The 26091-nt window shown below is 43.0% G+C and overlaps 1 protein-coding gene across 5 annotated transcripts in view; it reads right to left on the minus strand.

The window, feature by feature from the left end:
- The window catches only part of dennd1a (DENN/MADD domain containing 1A), a 188504-nt gene that overhangs the window by 19512 nt on the left and 142901 nt on the right, over positions 1–26091 (minus strand). For all 5 annotated transcript variants that reach the window (XM_046290448.1, XM_046290450.1, XM_046290447.1 and 2 more), the window contains 6 exons: positions 12557–12658; positions 12235–12322; positions 10615–10655; positions 10347–10418; positions 8350–8406; positions 7525–7689 (listed from right to left, as the gene is read on the minus strand). In XM_046290448.1, coding sequence (XP_046146404.1) covers positions 7525–7689; positions 8350–8406; positions 10347–10418; positions 10615–10655; positions 12235–12322; positions 12557–12658 — 525 coding nt within the window. The remainder of the gene's footprint in view (positions 1–7524; positions 7690–8349; positions 8407–10346; positions 10419–10614; positions 10656–12234; positions 12323–12556; positions 12659–26091) is intronic.

The following is a 26091-nucleotide window of genomic DNA, read 5'->3' on the forward strand; positions in this document are numbered from 1 at the left end:
TTTTTCAGCCTCCTGAGGTTGAATAGGCGCTGCTGCGCCTTCTTCACGACGCTGTCAGTGTGAGTGGACCAATTCAGTTTGTCTGTGATGTGTATGCCGAGGAACTTAAAACTAGCTACCCTCTCCACTACTGTTCCATCGATGTGGATAGGGGGTGTTCCCTCTGCTGTTTCCTGAAGTCCACAATCATCTCCTTAGTTTTGTTGACGTTGAGTGTGAGGTTATTTTCCTGACACCACACTCCAAGGGCCCTCACCTCCTCCCTGTAGGCCGTCTCGTCGTTGTTGGTAATCAAGCCTACCACTGTTGTGTCATCCGCAAACTTGATGATTGAGTTGGAGGCGTGCGTGGCCACGCAGTCGTGGGTGAACAGGGAGTACAGGAGAGGGCTCAGAACGCACCCTTGTGGGGCCCCCGTGTTGAGGATCAGCGGGGAGGAGATGTTGTTGCCTACCCTCACCACCTGGGGGCGGCCCGTCAGGAAGTCCAGTACCCAGCTGCACAGGGCGGGGTCGAGACCCAGGGTCTCGAGCTTGATGACGAGCTTGGAGGGTACTATGGTGTTGAATGCCGAGCTGTAGTCGATGAACAGCATTCTCACATAGGTATTCCTCTTGTCCAGGTGGGTTAGGGCAGTGTGCAGTGTGGTTGAGATTGCATCGTCTGTGGACCTATTTGGGCGGTAAGCAAATTGGAGTGGGTCTAGGGTGTCAGGTAGGGTGGAGGTGATATGGTCCTTGACTAGTCTCTCAAAGCACTTCATGATGACGGAAGTGAGTGCTACGGGGCGGTAGTCGTTTAGCTCAGTTACCTTAGCTTTCTTGGGAACAGGAACAATGGTGGCCCTCTTGAAGCATGTGGGAACAGCAGACTGGTATAGGGATTGATTGAATATGTCCGTAAACACACCGGCCAGCTGGTCTGCGCATGCTCGGAGGGCGCGGCTGGGGATGCCGTCTGGGCCTGCAGCCTTGCGAGGGTTAACACGTTTAAATGTCTTACTCACCTCGGCTGCAGTGAAGGAGAGACTGCATGTTTCCGTTGCAGGCCGTGTCAGTGGCACTGTATTGTCCTCAAAGCGGGCAAAAAAGTTATTTAGTCTGCCTGGGAGCAAGACATCCTGGTCCGTGACTGGGCTGGATTTCATCTTGTAGTCCGTGATTGACTGTAGACCCTGCCACATGCCTCTTGTGTCTGAGCCATTGAATTGAGATTCCACTTTGTCTCTGTACTGACGCTTAGCTTGTTTGATAGCCTTACGGAGGGAATAGCTGCACTGTTTGTATTCAGTCATGTTGCCAGACACCTTGCCCTGATTAAAAGCAGTGGTTCGCGCTTTCAGTTTCACGCGAATGCTGCCATCAATCCACGGTTTCTGGTTAGGGAATGTTTTTATCGTTGCTATGGGAACGACATCTTCGACGCACGTTCTAATGAACTCGCACACCGAATCAGCGTATTCGTCAATATTCCCATCTGACGCAATACGAAACATGTCCCAGTCCACGTGATGGAAGCAGTCTTGGAGTGTAGAGTCAGCTTGTTCTGACCAGCGTTGGACAGACCTCAGCGTGGGAGCCTCTTGTTTTAATTTCTGTCTGTAGGCAGGGATCAGCAAAATGGAGTCGTGGTCAGCTTTTCCGAAAGGGGGCGGGGCAGGGCCTTATATGCGTCGCGGAAGTTAGAGTAACAATGATCCAAGGTTTTACCACCCCTGGTTGCGCAATCGATATGCTGATAAAATTTAGGAGTCTTGTTTTCAGATTGGCTTTGTTAAAATCCCCAGCTACAATGAATGCAGCCTCCGGATAAATGTTTTCCAGTTTGCAAAGAGTTAAATAAAGTTCGTTCAGAGCCATCGATGTGTCTGCTTGGGGGGGGATATATACGGCTGTGATTATAATCGAAGAGAATTCTCTTGGAAGATAATGCGGTCTACATTTGATTGTGAGGAATTCTAAATCGGGTGAACAGAAGGATTTGAGTTCCTGTATGTTTTCTTCATCACACCATGTCCCGTTAGTCATGAGGCATACGCCCCCTCCACTCTTCTTACCAGAGAGATGTTTGTTTCTGTCGGCGCGATGCGTGGAGAAACCCGTTGGCTGCACCGCCCTGGATAGCGTTTTCCCAGTAAGCCATGTCTCCGTAAAGCAGAGAACGTTGCAGTCTCTGATGTCCCTCTGGAATGCCACCCTTGCTCGGATTTCATCAACCTTGTTGTCGAGAGACTGGACATTGGCAAGAAGAATACTGGGAAGTGGTGCGCGATGTGCCCTTTTCCGGAGTCTGACCAGAACACCGCCGCGTTTCCCTCTTTTTCGGAGTCGTTTCCTTGGGTCGCTGCATGCGATCCATTCCGTTGTCCTGTTTGTAAGGCAGAACACAGGATCCGCGTCGCGGAAAACATATTCTTGGTCGTACTGATGGTGAGTTGACGCTGATCTTATATTCAGTAGTTCTTCTCGACTGTATGTAATGAAACCTAAGATGACCTGGGGTACTAATGTAAGAAATAACACGTAAAAAAACAAAAAACTGCATAGTTTCCTAGGAACGCGAAGCGAGGCGGCCATCTCAGTCGGCGCCGGAAGTGAACCTGTTTGGGTCCAGGGTGTCTCCCCCTTTGAAGAGGGGGATGACTGCGGCAGCTTTCCAGTCCTTGGGGATCTCAGACGATATGAAAGAGAGGTTGAACAGGCTGGTTATAGGGGTTGCGACAATGGCGGCGGATAGTTTCAGAAATAGAGGGTCCAGATTGTCAAGCCCAGCTGATTTGTACGGGTCCAGGTTTTGCAGCTCTTTCAGAACATCTGCTATCTGGATTTGGGTAAAGGAGAACCTGGAGAGGCTTGGGCGAGTAGCTGCGGGGGGGCGGAGCTGTTGGTCGAGGTTGGAGTAGCCAGGCGGAAGGCATGGCCAGCCGTTGAGAAATGCTTGTTGAAGTTTTCGATAATCATGGATTTATTGTTGGTGACCGTGTTACCTAGCTTCAGTGCAGTGGGCAGCTGGGAGGAGGTGCTCTTGTTCTCCATGGACTTCAGTGTCCCAGAACTTTTTTGGAGTTGGAGCTACAGGATGCAAACTTCTGCCTGAAGAAGCTGGCCTTAGCTTTCCTGACTGACTGCGTGTATTGGTTCCTGACTTCCCTGAACAGTTGCATATCGCGGGGACTGTTCGATGCTATTGCAGTCCGCCACAGGATGTTTTTGTGGTGGTCGAGGGCAGTCAGGTCTGGAGTGAACCAAGGGCTATATCTGTTCTTAGTTCTGCATTTTTTGAACGGAGCATGCTTATCTAAAATAATGAGGAAGTTACTTTTAAAGAATGACCAGGCATCCTCAACTGACGGGATGAGGTCAATGTCCTTCCAGGATACCCGGGCCAGGTCGTTTAGAAAGGCCTGCTCACAGAAGTGTTTCAGGGAGCGTTTGACAGTGATGAGGGGTGGTCATTTGACTGCGGCTCCGTAGCGGATACAGGCAATGAGGCAGTGATCGCTGAGATACTGGTTGAAGACAGCGGAGGTGTATTTGGAGGGCCAGTTGGTCAGATGACGTCTATGAGGGTGCCCTTGTTTACAGATTTAGGGTTGTACCTGGTGGGTTCCTTGATGATTTGTGTGAGATTGAGGGCATCTAGCTTAGATTGTAGGACTGCCGGGGCGTTAAGCATATCCCAGTTTAGGTCACCTAACAGAACAAACTCTGAAGCTAGATGGGGGGCAATCAATTCACAAATGGTGTCCAGGGCACAGCAGGGTGCTGAGGGGGGTCGGTAGCAGGCGGCAACAGTGAGAGACTTATTTCTGGAGAGAGTCATTTTCAAGATTAGTAGTTCCAACTGTTTGGGTATGGACCTGGAAAGTATGACATTACTTTGCAGGCTATCTCTGCAGTAGACTGCAACTCCTCCCCCTTTGGCAGTTCTATCTTGACAGAAGATGTTATAGTTGGGTATGGAAATCTCAGAATTTTTGGTGGCCTTCCTGAGCCAGGATTCAGACACGGCAAGGACACCAGGGTTAGCAGAGTGTGCTAAAGCAGTGAGTAAAACAAACTTAGGGAAAAGGCTTCTGATGTTGACATGCATGAAACCAAGGCTTTTTCGATCACAGAAGTCAACAAATGAGGGTGCCTGGGAACATGCAGGGCCTGGGTTTACCTCCACATCACCCGCGGAACAGAAGAGGAGTAGTATGAGGGTGCGGCTAAAGGCTATCAAAACTGTTCGCCTCGAGCGTTGGGGACAGAGAATGAAAGGAGCAGATTTCTGGGCATGGTAGAATATATTCAGGGCATAATGCGCAGACAGGGGTATGGTGGGGTGCGGGTACAGCGGAGGTAAGCCCAGGCACTGGGTGATGATGAGAGAGGTTGTATCTCTGGACATGCTGGTTGTAATGGGTGAGGTCACCGCATGTGTGGGAGGTGGGACAAAGGAGGTATCAGGGGTATGAAGAGTGGATCTAGGGGCTCCATTGTAAACTAAAACAATGATAACTAACCTGAACAACAGTATACAAGGCATATTGACATTTGAGAGAGACATACAGTAATCGCAGGTGTTGAATTGGGAGAGCTAGCTAAAACAGTAGCTAAAACAGTAGGTGAGACAACAACAGCTAGCACAACAACAGCAGGTAAAATGGCGTAGGCTAGGCAGGGCGGGTCGGATTAACTACAGACAGAGCCTGAGTGCGGCTGGGGCCGACAGATAAAACATAAACAAGCAGAATGGAGTTCCGTGATTAATGGACAGTCCAGCACGCATCAGCTATGTAGCCAAGTGATCAGTGTCCAGGGGGGCAGCGGTGGATGGGGCAGGGAAGCTGGACTGGCGAGTGTTATCCAGGTTAAAAAACAGCAGTGGCTAACAATGACTAAATAGCTTGTAGCTAGTTAGCTGGTTAGCTTCTGGAGGTTCTTGAGTGTCTTCTAAAAATAAAAAATAATGGTGATTCCGTATCACATTGGGTGAGGCAGGTTACCGGAAGGTATAAACAAATTAAAAATCGAAAAGGGAAAGTAAATATGGGTCCAGTGAGTGTTTGGGACGCGGCTATTCAGACGGTTAGCAGGCCTGTGCTAACAAGTTAACAGATAGTAGGCCAGGGCTAAACAAGGTAGCAGTTTGCGGACCGGGGCTAAACCAGCTAGCAGACCAAATTAGCAAGCAAGGACTTCGCGATGGGGTGAGTCTGTTTATTCCTCTTCATGTGGTGACATCGATCGACCGGTCGAGGGTCCGGATATTGTAGCCCAGGAGTATGCTTCGGTGGTAGCACAGGAGCTCTGGCCGGGCTAGCTTCAAGCTAAGTGGGTGGAAACGCTAGCCAGGAGTAATCATCCGGGGTTGCGGTTAGCTAGATAGCTAGTTGTGAAGAATCCAGCTGAAAATGTTCCGTTTGCGGTGGGAATCCGGTGGGAATCCGAGGATAAAAAAAATAATAGGTCCGTTATGCTCTGGTTAGAGTCGCGTTGTTCGAACTGGTGAGAGCTTTCCGAGCTAAAGGTTAGCTGATGACCGGTTAGCTGAAGACCACTAGCAATGGTTTGCTGACTGATAGCTGGTAGCTAGCTGGTAGTTAGCTGGCTAGCTTCAGTTGAGGGGTTTTCGGATCCAAAGTAGATATAAGTACTTTAGAAGAAAATAGCTACATTGGGTGAGGTGGATTGCAGGAGAGTATTTAGAAGTTGAGGTTTAACAAAATGTTTTAAAAGATATGCGAAGAAAAATATGTTTAAAAAATATTTAAAAACAATATATACAAGGGACACGACAAGACGTTCGACTGCTACGCCATCTTGGACAAGAAATGAAATGACATCCAATGGTATTATTACATTTGTGGTCCTTGTGGTCCTTCTGTAGCTCAGTTGGTAGAGCATGGCGCTTGTAACGCCAGGGTAGTGGGTTCGATCCCCGGGACCACCCATACGTAGAATGTATGCACACATGACTGTAAGTCGCTTTGGATAAAAGCGTCTGCTAAATGGCATATATTACATTTAGAAATGACATCCAATGGTATTATTTAGAAATGAGATCCAAAGGTATTATTTAGAAATGAGATCCAATAGTATTATTTAGAAATGAGATCCAATCGTATTATTACGTTTAGAAATGAGATCCAAAGGTGTTATTTAGAAATGAGATCCAATAGTATTATTACGTTTAGAAATGACATCCAATGGTATTATTACATTTAGAAATGACATCCAATGGTATTAAACCCGTTTAGAAATTAGATCCAATGGTATTATTTAGAAATGAGATCCAACAGTATTATTTAGAAATGAGATCCAATAGTATTATTACGTTTAGAAATGACATCCAATGGTATTATTACGTTTAGAAATGACATCCAATGGTATTATTACATTTAGAAATGACATCCAATGGTATTATTACGTTTAGAAATTAGATCCAATGGTATTATTTAGAAATGAGATCCAACAGTATTATTTAGAAATGAGATCCAATAGTATTATTACGTTTAGAAATGACATCCAATGGTATTATTACATTTAGAAATGACATCCAATGGTATTATTACGTTTAGCGAGTGGAGACTCAGAGACATGGATGACAGGATGGATCAGAGCGAGTGGAGACTCAGAGATGGATGACAGGATGGATCAGAGCGAGTGGAGACTCAGAGATGGATGACAGGATGGATCAGAGCGAGTGGAGACTCAGAGACATGGATGACAGGATGGATCAGAGCGAGTGGAGACTCAGAGACATGGATGACAGGATGGATCAGAGCGAGTGGAGACTCAGAGACATGGATGACAGGATGGATCAGAGCGAGTGGAGACTCAGAGACATGGATGACAGGATGGATCAGAGCGAGTGGAGACTCAGAGATGGATGACAGGATGGATCAGAGCGAGTGGAGACTCAGAGATGGATGACAGGATGGATCAGAGCGAGTGGAGACTCAGAGACATGGATGACAGGATGGATCAGAGCGAGTGGAGACTCAGAGATGGATGACAGGATGGATCAGAGCGAGTGGAGACTCAGAGACATGCATGATATAGCGTGTGAAACATGAGAACCAACAAGGAATGAGTGCAACAAAAGAGATGGAACGATAGAGAACCAATAACAACGATTGTGATAAAATTATAGAACTGACAGCACAGTAGCAAAAGGAGGACAGTCACACTGTGTAAATCAGATAGATATTTATATATTTCTATAGTTATAATGATGACTGTAAATAGGAAAGACTGGGGGAGACTTTTCTTTAAACAACTGTGACTATAGGACAGTAGTGTTTTTTTAGGAGCATATGTGTCATTCCTAAATATAGCAGCATTAAAACAGTCAGTCCAACAGATTGACAGTCAGTGAGGAGAGATCAGACAGTTGAAGATATGAGGTTCTATATGCTGCTTATGGTTTTGCAGACTTACAGTATAGGAGGCCTTCTCTCACACACACACGCACACGCACCCTCATTGACCTCTCAAACTCACCCCCCTTTCTATCCCTCCTGTTCCTCTCACCCACCTGTCCAAAGTGCACAGTGATAGGACGCCGTTCGTCCCAGGTGCGGGCGCTGCCGTCCTTTCCGTCTGTGGAGGTGGGCGATCCGTCAGTGGTGCCCTCCTCCCCGGTGCCCGTTCCTGTGCCACCAGTGCCCACTGTCGAGGAGTAGCCATTCTCTGCCAGCTCCTGGAGAGGGACACAAGAATACGGAGGAGGTTGGCGTGGCTGGAGGGGGTAGTGGTGGTGATGGTCCCCATGCAGGGAGAGGGGGAGTGGAAGGTCAAGGGAAGAGGCCCTACAGGGCTATAGTGGAGGGGGGGGGGAGCATAGGTGAGGTGTACGAGGGTAGGGGACGGCCAAAGCAGGATAAAAGGAAGGCCAAATAGGGGTTAGAGGGGCAGATAGAGGATTTAAGGAACAGAATAGGGCCATATTTGGAGAAAGGGTGTGAGAGAGTGAGGGAGAGGACCAAGATGAAGGAGCAGAATTGTAAAGATGTCAAGTTGAGAGGTGAGAGGTCAACATAGGATCAAATTGAGAGTGTCAAGATGAGAGGTCAACAGAAGGTCAAGTTAAGGGGATCAGGTTGGAGAAGTGAGAGGTCAACAGAGAGTCAGGTTGGAGAGATAAACACACAGCGGAAGGAAGAGTGACAGCCAGGTGTGGGAGAGGAAAAAACATCAGTGAGTGAATTCTGTCGTCCATTGAGTGGCAGCGCATTTGTGTGTGTCTGTGTGTGTGTCAGTTGTGTTCTGTGAAGTTGTTCTTCAGGCGGTGATTTGGACCAAAGACAGACATTGATAAAGATAAACAAAACCCAAACGCTGAACACAGAGAACTAGGCACCTTTTGCTTTAGTCGGCTCTTGACTTCCTTTATCCCCATCCTGGCATGATCTTTAGCCTTTGGAGGGAAAACACACAAAGGGTTATTTAGCAGATTTAGTTTCTGTTGATGTCTGTAAGTCAGGAGTCATCTTGCGTTCTACCTTTAAAGGGGCTATCAGCAGTTGCTACATCCATTTTTGGACTCTGTCAGAGTGACCATCAAGATCTTGGTCACCTCCCTGAACAAGGCCCTTCTCCCCGATTGCTCAATTTGGCTAGGATGCCAGAACTAGGAAGAGTCTTGGTGGTTCCAAACTTCTTCCATTAAAGAATGATGGAGGCCACTGTGTTCTTGGGGACATTCAAAGCTGCAGAAATGTTTTGGTACCCTTCCCCAGATCTGTGCCTCGACAAAATCAGACAATTCCGTTGACCTCATGGCTTTGTTTTTGCTATGACATGTACTGTCAACTGTGGGACCTTATATAGACAGGTGTACCTTTCCAAATCATGTCCAATCAATTGAATTTACCACAGGTGGACTCCAATCAAGTTGTTGAAACATCTCAAGGATGAGTAATAGAAACCTGAGCTCAATTTCGAGTCTTACGTAAATAAGGTATCTGTTTTCTATGTTTAATACATTTGCAAAAAAATTAAGAAACCTGCTTTGCTTTGCCATTATAGGCTATTGTGTGTTGATTGATGAGGACAATAAATAATTGAATCAATTTTAGAATAAGGCTGTAACGCAAGTACACGTGGAAAAGGGGAAGGGGTCTGAATACTTTCTGAATGCGCTGTACATACACTCACTGGACAGTTTATTAGGTACACCCTTCCTACAGACAGTGAGTCACATGGCCGTGGCTTGCTTTATAAAGCAGGCAGACAGGCAGAGACATTCAGTTACTGTTCGTTTGAACGTTAGAATGGGCAAAACAAGTGACCTAAGCGACTTTGAACGTGATATGATCGTAGGTGTCAGGCGAGCCGGATCCAGTATCTCAGAAATGGCCGCCCTGCTAGGCTTTTCATGCACGACAGTGTCTATGGTTTACCGACAATGGTGCGAAAAACAAAAAACATCCAGTCAGCAGCAGTCCTGTGGGCGAAAACAGCTCGTTGATGAGAGATATTGAAGGGAAATGGCAAGAATTGTACAAGCTAACAGGCGGGCCACAAACAAATAAATAACAGTGGTGTCCTTGTCACGGATGGGCTTTTGCGGCAGACGACCACACCGGGTTCTACTCTGATCAGCTAAAAACAAGAAGAAGCAGCTCTAGTGGGCACGCATTCACCAACCGTAGACAATTGAGGAGTGACAAACATTGCCTGATCCAACGAATACTATTGCGGATTTGTCAGGATTTGGCATAAGCAGCATGACGCCATAGACCACTCCTGCCTGGTGTCAATGGTACAGGCGGGTGGAGGTGGTGTACCGGTGTGGGGAATGTTTTCCTGGCACACGTTAGGTCCCTTGATACCAATTGAGCAACGAACGTTTCCGACACCTTGGAGAATGCACGCCACGAAGAATTCAGGCTGTTCTGGAGGCAAAGGGGGGAACGACCCTGTACTAGATGGGAGTACCTAATAAACTAGCTGGTGAGTGTATATAACCATTGATTCTTGAAGAAAATAACTTACAGATGCCTCATGAGCTTATTTGTTCAACGCTTGTACTCCATCAGATCCCAAAATATAAGCTTGTTTTACGCAATTGTTTGTAAACAATGTAATTGTAAACAAACACTATATAGCTTCAAAACATGGTTAAAACTATCATTTGAATATCATGGATGGTCAGTCCTTGCATCCAGAGCTGTCTTTTAATTTGAGAGTGGTTACATTTCTCCAGCCACATCCCTAAACTCATTACCAAAACCAATGTGTTATTGTTTGAACTGCAGATGGCCCCTTTAGAAAGTAGCAGCAATATGGCGAGAGTTAACAGTGAAATATTTTGGGAGTGTCATGGTGTAATTGTCATGATAGAGGGACACTTACAAACTTATAGACAGTTTTCATGGCCGGGTTAGCCTTGGTCCTCACTGTGTTAAAGATAGCACCGCCCCCTTTCTGTTGGAGACAAAGCCATTGTTAGCGGCACAGCTAACAATTACATGGCAACAGTCATAGAAATGTTGCCATTGTTTTCTACCATAAAATACATTCCCTAAACTTTCTCTCTCAGCATATGAGAAATCAACAGTTTATTTACTCATGTGACTGTGTTAAATATGGGCACTTTTATGGGTTGAAATGTAGGACCTACCTTTACTGTGAATAGCCACTGGTGGTAGTTTTTGTCGCTGCCTTTGGAGTTAACACAGAGGAGAGGTCACAAGGGTGAAAGGTCAACGTCTTAACACAGTGGACCATTCTATATTCTATAGAGCAGTGGTTCCAAAACTGTGGGTCGGGACTGCTTTTTCACTGCTCAACCCTTAAGGTGGGTTACGACTCAACAGACACCTTAATTGGTGTGTCGCAAAGCAAAACATGTGGGAACCCCTGCTATACAGATTAGTAATGGGACATGAGTTAGGACCACTGACTTCTCCACTGCTATACAGATTAGTAATGGGACATGAGTTAGGACCACTGACTTCTCCCCTGCTATACAGATTAGTAATGGGACATGAGTTAGGACCACTGACTTCTCTCCTGCTATGCAGATTAGTAATGGGACATGAGTTAGGACCATTGACTTCTCCACTGCTATACAGATTAGTAATGGGACATGAGTTAGGACCACTGACTTCTCCACTGCCCTAACCCATGTCCCATTACGAACGTCTGTAGCAGTGGAGGAATCAATGTCCCTAACCCATGTCCCATTACTAACGTCTGTAGCAGTGGAGGAATCAATGTCCCTAACCCATGTCCCATTACTAACGTCTATAGCAGTGGACGTCTCAATGTCCCTAACCCATGTCCCATTACTGACGTCTATAGCAGTGGACGTCTCAATGTCCCTAACCCATGTCCCATTACTGACGTCTATAGCAATGGAGGAGTCAATGTCCCTAACCCATGTCCCATTACTAATGTCTATAGCAGTGGAGGAGTCAATGTCCCTAACCCATGTCCCATTACTAACATCTATAGCAGTGGAGGAGTCAATGTCCCTAACCCATGTCCCATTACTAATGTCTATAGCAGTGGAGGAGTCAATGTCCCTAACCCATGTCCCATTAGTAACGTCTATAGCAGTGGAGGAGTCAATGTCCCTAACCCATGTCCCATTACTAATGTCTATAGCAGTGGATGAGTCAATGTCCTTAACCCATGTCCCATTACTAATGTCTATAGCAGTGGAGGAGTCAATGTCCCTAACCCATGTCCCATTACTAATGTCTATAGCAGTGGAGGAGTCAATGTCCTTAACCCATGTCCCATTACTAATGTCTATAGCAGTGGAGGAGTCAATGTCCCTAACCCATGTCCCATTACTAATGTCTATAGCAGTGGAGGAGTCAATGTCCTTAACCCATGTCCCATTACTAATGTCTATAGCAGTGGAGGAGTCAATGTCCCTAACCCATGTCCCATTACTAACATCTATAGCAGTGGAGGAGTCAATGTCCCTAACCCATGTCCCATTACTAACATCTATAGCAGTGGAGGAGTCAATGTCCCTAACCCAAGAATAGCAGTATTCTTGAATTGTTTTAATTCATTTTTAAACAGAGAACATCAATGAACATTGTTATTGGACAGAGTTGTCTACTTCAGTTTCAAAACGTTGACTTCTGTTTCGTGCCTACTGGTTTATGGTGACCTTGGAGGCGCATCAAATGTCTGCCGGTCCCCAACCACAGATCAAGTCAAGTGCTTTGAGACCGAGTAAAAACAAAAACGTGTCATTTTTTTGATATGATTGTATTCACACCTGCATACTCTCCCATGTTGATCTCATCCTCGAAAACATCACTGAAGCCCTGACCAGCGTTCAGCAGGTCCAAGCGGCCATCGATGAACTACAGAGATGGAGAAAGGTTTATTCCAATGAGAAATGGGGTGTGTGTGCGCATATTATTGTGTGTGTGCCTATTATTGTGTGTGAGCCTATTATTGTGAGTGTGTGTGTGTGTGTGTGTGTGTGTGTGTGTGTGTGTGTGTGTGTGTGTGTGTGTGTGTGTGTGTGTGTGTGTGTGTGTGTGTGTGTGTGTGTGTGTGTGTGTGTGTGTGTGTGTGTGTGTGTGTTTGTGTACCTGTTTGAAGAGCTGCAGCTGGATGGCGTTCTGCAGGAACTGTCTCATGGCACTGGAGCGGTGGGTCACAAAGACCTCCTCACTGAACGTTATTGGCTCTCCCTGAAGGTACACAAAAACATGGACCAATCAGCAGGAAGTATATTCAGTGACATCTTGGATCTGGTTTGGCATTCAATGTGTTTTTACAATGGCCGTTAGTAGTGCGTGTTTGACATATCAACATTGAGTTTCTCTTCCAATCCACGACTATGAACTGATCTTTGTTTTTATATACGTTTTTATATATTTTTTACAAGTTTAAAGAACAACATTTAATCAAATAGGCTGAATAGAAAACAAAACTACAGTAAATTAAATAAAGATAGCCTCCTGAGTGGCGCAGCGGTCTAATCCAGGCTGTAACACATCTAGCCATGATTGGGAGTCCCATAGGGTGGCGCACAATTGACCCAGCGTCGTCCGAGTTTTGCCATCATTGTAAATAAGAATTTGTTCTTAACTGACTTGCCTAGTTAAATAAAGGTTAAATAAAATTAATAATAGTTTCCTTTTTTTGGAGGTAGAGTATGAAAACCTATTTTGACCACTAGATGGCACTGCTGCGTAAGACACGAGACAGCAGGAGTGGAACTAGACATACTATATTAGTGTAACGTTCCCTGTGCCCAACATTGTGTGTGTGTGTGTGTGTGTGTGTGTGTGTGTGTGTGTGTGTGTGTGTGTGTGTGTGTGTGTGTGTGTGTGTGTGTGTGTGTGTGTGTGTGTGTGTGTGTGTGTGTGTGTGTGTGTGTGTGTGTGTGTGTGTGTGTGTGTGTGTGTGTGTGTGTATTACAGTTTGTTTGCACGGATTACATTTTCCCTCCAACTTTCCTCGACGAAAGCTGCTCTCCTCTGGAATGTGTACGTAAGAGAAGGAGGAGAGGTAGAGAAGAGGAGAAATTGAGGGCAGGGAGAATAAGATAACATACAGAGAGAATGGTGGAGGAAAGAGCGAAGTAGGAGAAAGACACCAAGGGAGATGCCACTCAATCCACCAACGGCAGGTACTGAACATTACCACTATCCCTAGCCCATCTTTACAACCACTTTCCAAAATCCAGTTAAGACTTCTTAATTTGGTGAAATACAATGTGAAAATATTACATGTAGCTCCTTTAAACACGTTTCTAAAATGATTTGTTTGGATCCTGGATGCTGATTGGTTGATAGCAAGGAGTTATTCATCACAATCCCTGTGTAACGCCTGTTAACAGTTCCATTTAAATTGTCAATGTCCATCCAGGCCATTCATAAACTTCATCTCCCCTGGAAAAAAAGGGTCAAGACATTATCTTCCCATGCATGTAGCCTAGCTTAGAATTAGGTTTGCAACATTGGGGATTTGTCCCCGTTGTGCCATATGAACATGTCTTCTCTAAGCCAGGCAACATGTCTTCTCTAAGCCAGGCAAATTCATTTATCAGGATCATTATAATGGATACACACAAATCATTGGAAATAGAAACAAAGGTAAAACAAACAAAAATGGACATAGTTTTCTGTCATTTCGTCTGCTTGAAGTGATTGTGTGTTAGCCTTAGTTGGCTAGCTAGCAGAGAAGTAGCTAGCCTGCACAGCTACATGCCAATGACATGCTTAGCATACCAACCATTTCCTATAGAATGAATAGAATGAGGAACCAGCCTGTCTGGCTAGCAACTTCAGAATCTCAGAACTAACAACTGGCTTTTCCCTGGACTATATAATCTGGTGGAAGGATGAAATAAAACATATTTACTCATTAAAATAAAAATGAATGAAAAAAATGTTGTTAATCTTTTTTTAAATGTAAATATGTTGACAACAGTTTTATAAAAGCACAAGGCACTCAAACCGAATAATTATTGTATACAACTCCCTCCTAAGGGCTGTTTCCCTTCACTCTGGGTTGGGCCTAAGAATAACCCTTACTTAGTCGGGTGTTTTTCACACTTTAATCCCTGGGTTCTCATGCCTTATTGCTTAAGTAAAACTGTGCTGTATACGTACAGTGAGGGATCCCCTGCTGATTTTGTACGTTTGCCCACTGACAAAGAAATGAGTCTATAATTTTAATGGTAGGTTTTTTTGAACAGTGAGAGACAACAACAAAGATCCAGAAAAAGGCATGTCAAAAATGTTATAAATTGATTTGCATTTTAATGAGGGAAATAAGTATTTGACCCCCTCTCAATCAGAAAGATTTCTGGCTCCCAGGTGCCTTTTATACAGGTAACGAGCTGAGATTAGGAGCACACTCTTAAAGGGAGTGCTCCTAATCTCAGTTTGTTACCTGTATAAAAGACACCTGTCCACAGAAGAAATCAATCAATCAGATTCCAAACGCTCCACCATGGCCAAGACCAAAGAGCTCTCCATGGATGTCAGGGACAAGATTGTAGACTGTAAGTCGCTTTGGATAAAAGCGTCTGCTAAATGGCATATATTATTATATTATTATTACATACACAAGGCTGGAATGGACTACAAGCAGCTTGGTGAAAAGGTGACAACAGTAGGTGCGAATATTCGCAAATGGAAGAAACACAAAAGACCTGGCAATCTCCCTCGGCCTGGGGCTCCATGCAAGATCTCACCTCGTGGAGTTGCAATGATCATGAGAACGGTGAGGAATCAGCCCGGAACTACACGGAAGGATCTTGTCAATGATCAAGGCAGCTGGGACCATAGTCACCAGGAAAACAATTGGTAACACACTACGCTGTGAAGGAATGAAATCCTGCAGCGCCCGCGAGGTCCCCCTGCTCAAGAAAGCACATCTACATGCCCATCTGAAGCTTGCCAATGAACATCTGAATGATTCAGAGGACAACTGGGTGAAAGTGTTGTTGTCAGATGAGACCAAAATGGAGCTCTTTGGCATCAACTCAACTCGCCGTGTTTGGAGGAGGAGGAATGCTGCCTATGACCCCAAGAACACCATCCCCACAGTCAAACATGGAGGTGGAAACATTATGCTTTGGGGGTGTTTTTCTGCTAAGGGGACAGGACAACTTCACCGCATCAAAGGGACGATGGACCGGTCCATGTACCGTCAAATCTTGGATGAGAACCTCCTATCAGGCAGGGCATTGAAAATGGGTCGTGGATGGGTATTCCAGCATGACAATGACCCAAAACACACGGCCAAGGCAACAAAGGAGTGGCTCAAGAAGAAGCACATTAAGGTCCTGGAGTGGCCTAGCCAGTCTCCAGACCTGAATCCCATAGAAAATCTGTGGAGGGAGCTGAAGGTTCAAGTTGCCAAACGTCAGCCCCGAAACCTTAATGACTTGGAGAAGATCTGCAAAGAGGAGTGGGACAAAATCCCACTGAGATGTGTGCAAACCTGGTGGCCAACTACAATAAACGTCTGACCTCTGTGATTGCCAACAAGGGTTTTGCCACCAAGTACTAAGTCATGTTTTGCAGAGGGGTCGAATGCTTATTTCCCTCATTGAAATGCAAATCAATTTATAACATTTTTGACATGCGTTTTTTCTGGATTTTGTTGTTGTTATTCTGTCTCTCACTGTTTAAATAAACCTACAATTAAAATTATAGACTGATCATTTCTTTGTCAGTGGGCAAACATACAAAATCAGCAGGGGATCAAATACTTTTTTCCCTCACTGTACGTTGCAAGGAGTACAGTATACTGTAATGTTAATAAGCCATCTCTACCCCTCTTTCTCCTTCTACCATTGTCTTTCTCTCTCTCTCCTTACCTATGTCTCTCTCTCTCCATCAGCAGTCCGAGGCTCATCCTGTTAATTAGCTGTCAATGTGGGGGGCTGATAGCAGATTAGCACTGTCCGATCGCATCACACGACACACGACACACACACACGCACACGCACACGCACACACACGCACACACACACACACAGCACTGCTCTCATACCTACCAGCTCTCACAGTCTCACGTCAGAATTAGACCATTAGACCAGTTCATCCATGTTTCTCAAATGTAAAATTTCAAAGCTATTTCAAACGCCAAATTTAAGATTAAGTTTAGACATTAACTCAGCATGGTAAGGGTTAGTTTAGTCATTAACTCAGCATGGTAAGGTAAGGGTTAGTTTAGACATTAACTCAGCATGGTAAGGGTTAGTTTAGACATTAACTCAGCATGGTAAGGTAAGGGTTAGTTTAGTCATTAACTCAGCATGGTAAGGTAAGGATTAGTTTAGACATTAACTCAGCATGGTACGGGTTAGTTTAGTCATTAACTCAGCATGGTAAGGTAAGGGTTAGTTTCGTCATTAACTCAGCATGGTAAGGGTTAGTTTAGACATTAACTCAGCATGGTAAGGGTTAGTTTAGACATTAACTCAGCTTGGTAAGGTAAGGGTTAGTTTAGTCATTAACTCAGCATGGTAAGGTAAGGGTTAGTTTAGACATTAACTCAGCACAATTTGTAAGTCGCTCTGGATAAGAGCGTCTGCTAAATGACTTAAATGTAAATGTAAATGGTAAGGTAAGGGTTAGTTTAGACATTAACTCAGCATGGTAAGGGTTAGTTTAGTCATTAACTCAGCATGGTAAGGTAAGGGTTAGTTTAGACATTAACTCAGCTTGGTAAGGTAAGGGTTAGTTTAGTCATTAACTCAGCATGGTAAGGTAAGGGTTAGTTTAGACATTAACTCAGCACAATTTGTAAGTCGCTCTGGATAAGAGCGTCTGCTAAATGACTTAAATGTAAATGTAAATGGTAAGGTAAGGGTTAGTTTAGACATTAACTCAGCATGGTAAGGGTTAGTTTAGTCATTAACTCAGCATGGTAAGGTAAGGGTTAGTTTAGACATTAACTCAGTATGGTAAGGGTTAGTTTAGACATTAACTCAGCATGGTAAGGGTTAGTCTAGACATTAACTCAGCATGGTAAGGGTTAGTTTAGTCATTAACTCAGCATGGTAAGGTACGGGTTAGTTTAGTCATTAACTCAGCATGGTAAGGGTTAGTTTAGTCATTAACTCAGCATGGTAAGGGTTAGTTTAGTCATTAACTCAGCATGGTAAGGTAAGGGTTAGTTTAGACATTAACTCAGCATGGTAAGGGTTAGTTTAGTCATTAACTCAGCATGGTAAGGTAAGGGTTAGTTTAGACATTAACTCAGCATGGTAAGGGTTAGTTTAGTCATTAACTCAGCATGGTAAGGTACGGGTTAGTTTAGTCATTAACTCAGCATGGTAAGGTAAGGGTTAGTTTAGTCATTAACTCAGCATGGTAAGGTACGGGTTAGTTTAGTCATTAACTCAGCATGGTAAGGTAAGGGTTAGTTTAGTCATTAACTCAGCATGGTAAGGGTTAGTTTAGACATTAACTCAGCATGGTAAGGTAAGGGTTAGTTTAGTCATTAACTCAGCATGGTAAGGGTTAGTTTAGTCATTAACTCAGCATGGTAAGGTAAGGGTTAGTTTAGTCATTAACTCAGCATGGTAAGGGTTAGTTTAGTCATTAACTCAGCATGGTAGGGGTTAGTTTAGACATTAACTCAGCATGGTAAGGTAAGGGTTAGTTTAGTCATTAACTCAGCATGGTAGGGGTTAGTTTAGTCATTAACTCAGCATGGTAAGGTACGGGTTAGTTTAGTCATTAACTCAGCATGGTAAGGTACGGGTTAGTTTAGTCATTAACTCAGCATGGTAAGGTAAGGGTTAGTTTAGTCATTAACTCAGCATGGTAAGGGTTAGTTTAGACATTAACTCAGCATGGTAAGGTAAGGGTTAGTTTAGTCATTAACTCAGCATGGTATGGTAAGGGTTAGTTTAGACATTAACTCAGCACAATTTGTAAGTCGCTCTGGATAAGAGCGTCTGCTAAATGACTTAAATGTAAATGGTAAGGTAAGGGTTAGTTTAGACATTAACTCAGCATGGTAAGGGTTAGTTTAGTCATTAACTCAGCATGGTAAGGTAAGGGTTAGTTTAGACATTAACTCAGCATGGTAAGGGTTAGTTTAGACATTAACTCAGCATGGTATGGTGAGGGTTAGTTTAGACATTAACTCAGCATGGTAAGGGTTAGTTTAGTCATTAACTCAGCATGGTAAGGTAAGGGTTAGTTTAGACATTAACTCAGCATGGTAAGGATTAGTTTAGACATTAACTCAGCATGGTAAGGTAAGAGTTAGTTTAGTCATTAACTCAGCATGGTAAGGGTTAGTTTAGACATTAACTCAGCATGGTAAGGTAAGGGTTAGTTTAGACATTAACTCAGCATGGTAAGGGTTAGTTTAGACATTAACTCAGCACGGTATGGTAAGGGTTAGTTTAGACATTAACTCAGCATGGTACGGGTTAGTTTAGACATTAACTCAGCATGGTAAGGTAAGAGTTAGTTTAGTCATTAACTCAGCATGGTAAGGTAAGGGTTAGTTTAGACATTAACTCAGCATGGTAAGGATTAGTTTAGACATGAACTCAGCATGGTAAGGTAAGGGTTAGTTTAGACATTAACTCAGCATGGTAAGGGTTAGTTTAGACATTAACTCAGCATGGTAAGGGTTAGTTTAGTCATTAACTCAGCATGGTAAGGGTAAGTTTAGACATGAACTCAGCATGGTAAGGTAAGGTTTAGTTTAGACATGAACTCAGCATGGTAAGGTAAGGGTTAGTTTAGACATGAACTCAGCATGGTAAGGTAAGGTTTAGTTTAGACATGAACTCAGCATGGTAAGGTAAGGGTTAGTTTAGACATGAACTCAGCATGGTAAGGTAAGGTTTAGTTTAGACATGAACTCAGCATGGTAAGGTAAGGGTTAGTTTAGACATTAACTCAGCATGGTAAGGGTTAGTTTAGACATTAACTCAGCATGGCAAGGTAAGGGTTAGTTTAGACATTAACTCAGCATGGTAAGGTAAGGGTTAGTTTAGACATTAACTCAGCATGGTACGGGTTAGTTTAGTCATTAACTCAGCATGGCAAGGTAAGGGTTAGTTTAGTCATTAACTCAGCATGGTACGGATTAGTTTAGTCATTAACTCAGCATGGTACGGGTTAGTTTAGACATTAACTCAGCATGGTACGGGTTAGTTTAGACATTAACTCAGCATGGTACGGGTTAGTTTAGACATTAACTCAGCATGGTACGGGTTAGTTTAGTCATTAACTCAGCATGGTACGGGTTAGTTTAGTCATTAACTCAGCATGGTACGGGTTAGTTTAGACATTAACTCAGCATGGTACGGGTTAGTTTAGTCATTAACTCAGCATGGTAAGGTAAGGGTTAGTTTAGACATTAACTCAGCATGGTATGGTAAGGGTTAGTTTAGACATTAACTCAGCATGGTACGGGTTAGTTTAGACATTAACTCAGCATGGCAAGGTAAGGGTTAGTTTAGTCATTAACTCAGCATGGCAAGGTAGGGGTTAGTTTAGTCATTAACTCAGCATGGCAAGGTAGGGGTTAGTTTAGTCATTAACTCAGCATGGTAAGGTAAGGGTTAGTTTAGTCATTAACTCAGCATGGTAAGGTAAGGGTTAGTTTAGTCATTAACTCAGCATGGTAAGGTAAGGGTTAGTTTAGTCATTAACTCAGCATGGTAAGGTAAGGGTTAGTTTAGTCATTAACTCAGCATGGTAAGGTAAGGGTTAGTTTAGTCATTAACTCAGCATGGCAAGGTAGGGGTTAGTTTAGTCATTAACTCAGCATGGTATGGTAAGGGTTAGTTTAGACATTAACTCAGCATGGTACGGGTTAGTTTAGACATTAACTCAGCATGGTAAGGTAAGGGTTAGTTTAGACATTAACTCAGCATGGTATGGTAAGGGTTAGTTTAGACATTAACTCAGCATGGTATGGTAAGGGTTAGTTTAGACATTAACTCAGCATGGCAAGGTAGGGGTTAGTTTAGTCATTAACTCAGCATGGCAAGGTAGGGGTTAGTTTAGTCATTAACTCAGCATGGTAAGGTAAGGGTTAGTTTAGTCATTAACTCAGCATGGTAAGGTAAGGGTTAGTTTAGTCATTAACTCAGCATGGTAAGGTAAGGGTTAGTTTAGTCATTAACTCAGCATGGTAAGGGTTAGTTTAGACATTAACTCAGCATGGTAAGGTAAGGGTTAGTTTAGTCATTAACTCAGCATGGTAAGGTAAGGGTTAGTTTAGTCATTAACTCAGCATGGTAGGGGTTAATTTAGTCATTAACTCAGCATGGTAGGGGTTAATTTAGTCATTAACTCAGCATGGTATGGTAAGGGTTAGTTTAGACATTAACTCAGCATGGTACGGGTTAGTTTAGACATTAACTCAGCATGGTACGGGTTAGTTTAGACATTAACTCAGCATGGTACGGGTTAGTTTAGACATTAACTCAGCATGGTACGGGTTAGTTTAGTCATTAACTCAGCATGGTATGGTAAGGGTTAGTTTAGACATTAACTCAGCATGGTACGGGTTAGTTTAGTCATTAACTCAGCATGGTATGGTAAGGGTTAGTTTAGACATTAACTCAGCATGGTACGGGTTAGTTTAGACATTAACTCAGCATGGTACGGGTTAGTTTAGACATTAACTCAGCATGGTACGGGTTAGTTTAGTCATTAACTCAGCATGGTACGGGTTAGTTTAGACATTAACTCAGCATGGTACGGGTTAGTTTAGTCATTAACTCAGCATGGCAAGGTAAGGGTTAGTTTAGTCATTAACTCAGCATGGTAAGGGTTAGTTTAGACATTAACTCAGCATGGCAAGGTAGGGGTTAGTTTAGTCATTAACTCAGCATGGTATGGTAAGGGTTAGTTTAGTCATTAACTCAGCATGGTAAGGTAAGGGTTAGTTTAGACATTAACTCAGCATGGTAAGGATTAGTTTAGACATTAACTCAGCATGGTAAGGTAAGGGTTAGTTTAGACATTAACTCAGCATGGTAAGGGTTAGTTTAGACATTAACTCAGCATGGTAAGGGTTAGTTTAGTCACTAACTCAGCATGGTAAGGGTAAGTTTAGACATGAACTCAGCATGGTAAGGTAAGGTTTAGTTTAGACATGAACTCAGCATGGTAAGGTAAGGGTTAGTTTAGACATTAACTCAGCATGGTATGGTAAGGGTTAGTTTAGACATTAACTCAGCATGGCAAGGTAGGGGTTAGTTTAGTCATTAACTCAGCATGGTATGGTACGGGTTAGTTTAGACATTAACTCAGCATGGTACGGGTTAGTTTAGACATTAACTCAGCATGGTAAGGTAAGGGTTAGTTTAGACATTAACTCAGCATGGTATGGTAAGGGTTAGTTTAGACATTAACTCAGCATGGTATGGTAAGGGTTAGTTTAGACATTAACTCAGCATGGCAAGGTAGGGGTTAGTTTAGTCATTAACTCAGCATGGCAAGGTAGGGGTTAGTTTAGTCATTAACTCAGCATGGTAAGGTAAGGGTTAGTTTAGTCATTAACTCAGCATGGTAAGGTAAGGGTTAGTTTAGTCATTAACTCAGCATGGTAAGGTAAGGGTTAGTTTAGTCATTAACTCAGCATGGTAAGGGTTAGTTTAGACATTAACTCAGCATGGTAAGGTAAGGGTTAGTTTAGTCATTAACTCAGCATGGTAAGGTAAGGGTTAGTTTAGTCATTAACTCAGCATGGTAGGGGTTAATTTAGTCATTAACTCAGCATGGTAGGGGTTAATTTAGTCATTAACTCAGCATGGTATGGTAAGGGTTAGTTGAGACATTAACTCAGCATGGTACGGGTTAGTTTAGACATTAACTCAGCATGGTACGGGTTAGTTTAGACATTAACTCAGCATGGTACGGGTTAGTTTAGACATTAACTCAGCATGGTACGGGTTAGTTTAGTCATTAACTCAGCATGGTATGGTAAGGGTTAGTTTAGACATGAACTCAGCATGGTACGGGTTAGTTTAGTCATTAACTCAGCATGGTATGGTAAGGGTTAGTTTAGACATTAACTCAGCATGGTACGGGTTAGTTTAGACATTAACTCAGCATGGTACGGGTTAGTTTAGACATTAACTCAGCATGGTACGGGTTAGTTTAGTCATTAACTCAGCATGGTACGGGTTAGTTTAGACATTAACTCAGCATGGTACGGGTTAGTTTAGTCATTAACTCAGCATGGCAAGGTAAGGGTTAGTTTAGTCATTAACTCAGCATGGTAAGGGTTAGTTTAGACATTAACTCAGCATGGCAAGGTAGGGGTTAGTTTAGTCATTAACTCAGCATGGTATGGTAAGGGTTAGTTTAGTCATTAACTCAGCATGGTAAGGGTTAGTTTAGACATTAACTCAGCATGGTAAGGTAAGGGTTAGTTTAGACATTAACTCAGCATGGTAAGGATTAGTTTAGACATTAACTCAGCATGGTAAGGTAAGGGTTAGTTTAGACATTAACTCAGCATGGTAAGGGTTAGTTTAGACATTAACTCAGCATGGTAAGGGTTAGTTTAGTCACTAACTCAGCATGGTAAGGGTAAGTTTAGACATGAACTCAGCATGGTAAGGTAAGGTTTAGTTTAGACATGAACTCAGCATGGTAAGGTAAGGGTTAGTTTAGACATTAACTCAGCATGGTAAGGGTTAGTTTAGACATTAACTCAGCATGGCAAGGTAAGGGTTAGTTTAGACATTAACTCAGCATGGTAAGGTAAGGGTTAGTTTAGACATTAACTCAGCATGGTACGGGTTAGTTTAGTCATTAACTCAGCATGGCAAGGTAAGGGTTAGTTTAGTCATTAACTCAGCATGGTACGGATTAGTTTAGTCATTAACTCAGCATGGTACGGGTTAGTTTAGACATTAACTCAGCATGGTACGGGTTAGTTTAGACATTAACTCAGCATGGTACGGGTTAGTTTAGACATTAACTCAGAATGGTACGGGTTAGTTTAGTCATTAACTCAGCATGGTACGGGTTAGTTTAGACATTAACTCAGCATGGTACGGGTTAGTTTAGACATTAACTCAGCATGGTACGGGTTAGTTTAGTCATTAACTCAGCATGGTACGGGTTAGTTTAGACATTAACTCAGCATGGTACGGGTTAGTTTAGTCATTAACTCAGCATGGTAAGGTAAGGGTTAGTTTAGACATTAACTCAGCATGGTATGGTAAGGGTTAGTTTAGACATTAACTCAGCATGGTACGGGTTAGTTTAGACATTAACTCAGCATGGCAAGGTAAGGGTTAGTTTAGTCATTAACTCAGCATGGCAAGGTAGGGGTTAGTTTAGTCATTAACTCAGCATGGCAAGGTAGGGGTTAGTTTAGTCATTAACTCAGCATGGTAAGGTAAGGGTTAGTTTAGTCATTAACTCAGCATGGTAAGGTAAGGGTTAGTTTAGTCATTAACTCAGCATGGTAAGGTAAGGGTTAGTTTAGTCATTAACTCAGCATGGTAAGGTAAGGGTTAGTTTAGTCATTAACTCAGCATGGTAAGGTAAGGGTTAGTTTAGTCATTAACTCAGCATGGTAAGGTAAGGGTTAGTTTAGTCCTTAACTCAGCATGGCAAGGTAGGGGTTAGTTTAGTCATTAACTCAGCATGGTATGGTAAGGGTTAGTTTAGACATTAACTCAGCATGGTACGGGTTAGTTTAGACATTAACTCAGCATGGTAAGGTAAGGGTTAGTTTAGACATTAACTCAGCATGGTATGGTAAGGGTTAGTTTAGACATTAACTCAGCATGGCAAGGTAAGGGTTAGTTTAGTCATTAACTCAGCATGGCAAGGTAGGGGTTAGTTTAGTCATTAACTCAGCATGGCAAGGTAGGGGTTAGTTTAGTCATTAACTCAGCATGGTAAGGTAAGGGTTAGTTTAGTCATTAACTCAGCATGGTAAGGTAAGGGTTAGTTTAGTCATTAACTCAGCATGGTAAGGTAAGGGTTAGTTTAGTCATTAACTCAGCATGGTAAGGTAAGGGTTAGTTTAGTCATTAACTCAGCATGGTAAGGTAAGGGTTAGTTTAGACATTAACTCAGCATGGTAAGGTAAGGGTTAGTTTAGTCATTAACTCAGCATGGTAAGGTAAGGGTTAGTTTAGTCATTAACTCAGCATGGTATGGTAAGGGTTAGTTTAGACATTAACTCAGCATGGTACGGGTTAGTTTAGACATTAACTAAGCATGGTACGGGTTAGTTTAGACATTAACTCAGCATGGTACGGGTTAGTTTAGACATTAACTCAGCATGGTACGGGTTAGTTTAGTCATTAACTCAGCATGGCAAGGTAAGGGTTAGTTTAGACATTAACTCAGCATGGTAAGGTAAGGGTTAGTTTAGACATTAAATCAGCATGGTAAGGTACGGGTTAGTTTAGACATTAACTCAGCATGGTAAGGTAAGGGTTAGTTTAGACATTAAATCAGCATGGTAAGGTACGGGTTAGTTTAGTCATTAACTCAGCATGGTAAGGGTTAGTTTAGACATTAACTCAGCATGGTATGGTAAGGGTTAGTTTAGACATTAACTCAGCATGGCAAGGTAGGGGTTAGTTTAGTCATTAACTCAGCATGGCAAGGTAGGGGTTAGTTTAGTCATTAACTCAGCATGGTAAGGTAAGGGTTAGTTTAGTCATTAACTCAGCATGGTAAGGTAAGGGTTAGTTTAGTCATTAACTCAGCATGGTAAGGTAAGGGTTAGTTTAGTCATTAACTCAGCATGGTAAGGGTTAGTTTAGACATTAACTCAGCATGGTAAGGTAAGGGTTAGTTTAGTCATTAACTCAGCATGGTAGGGGTTAATTTAGTCATTAACTCAGCATGGTAGGGGTTAATTTAGTCATTAACTCAGCATGGTATGGTAAGGGTTAGTTTAGACATTAACTCAGCATGGTACGGGTTAGTTTAGACATTAACTCAGCATGGTACGGGTTAGTTTAGACATTAACTCAGCATGGTACGGGTTAGTTTAGACATTAACTCAGCATGGTACGGGTTAGTTTAGTCATTAACTCAGCATGGTATGGTAAGGGTTAGTTTAGACATTAACTCAGCATGGTACGGGTTAGTTTAGTCATTAACTCAGCATGGTATGGTAAGGGTTAGTTTAGACATTAACTCAGCATGGTACGGGTTAGTTTAGACATTAACTCAGCATGGTACGGGTTAGTTTAGACATTAACTCAGCATGGTACGGGTTAGTTTAGTCATTAACTCAGCATGGTACGGGTTAGTTTAGACATTAACTCAGCATGGTACGGGTTAGTTTAGTCATTAACTCAGCATGGCAAGGTAAGGGTTAGTTTAGTCATTAACTCAGCATGGTAAGGGTTAGTTTAGACATTAACTCAGCATGGTAAGGTAAGGGTTAGTTTAGACATTAACTCAGCATGGTAAGGATTAGTTTAGACATTAACTCAGCATGGTAAGGTAAGGGTTAGTTTAGACATTAACTCAGCATGGTAAGGGTTAGTTTAGACATTAACTCAGCATGGTAAGGGTTAGTTTAGTCACTAACTCAGCATGGTAAGGGTAAGTTTAGACATGAACTCAGCATGGTAAGGTAAGGTTTAGTTTAGACATGAACTCAGCATGGTAAGGTAAGGGTTAGTTTA

The sequence above is a fragment of the Oncorhynchus gorbuscha genome, linkage group LG11 (genome assembly GCF_021184085.1).
Source record: "Oncorhynchus gorbuscha isolate QuinsamMale2020 ecotype Even-year linkage group LG11, OgorEven_v1.0, whole genome shotgun sequence".
Classification (NCBI taxonomy): domain Eukaryota; kingdom Metazoa; phylum Chordata; class Actinopteri; order Salmoniformes; family Salmonidae; genus Oncorhynchus; species Oncorhynchus gorbuscha.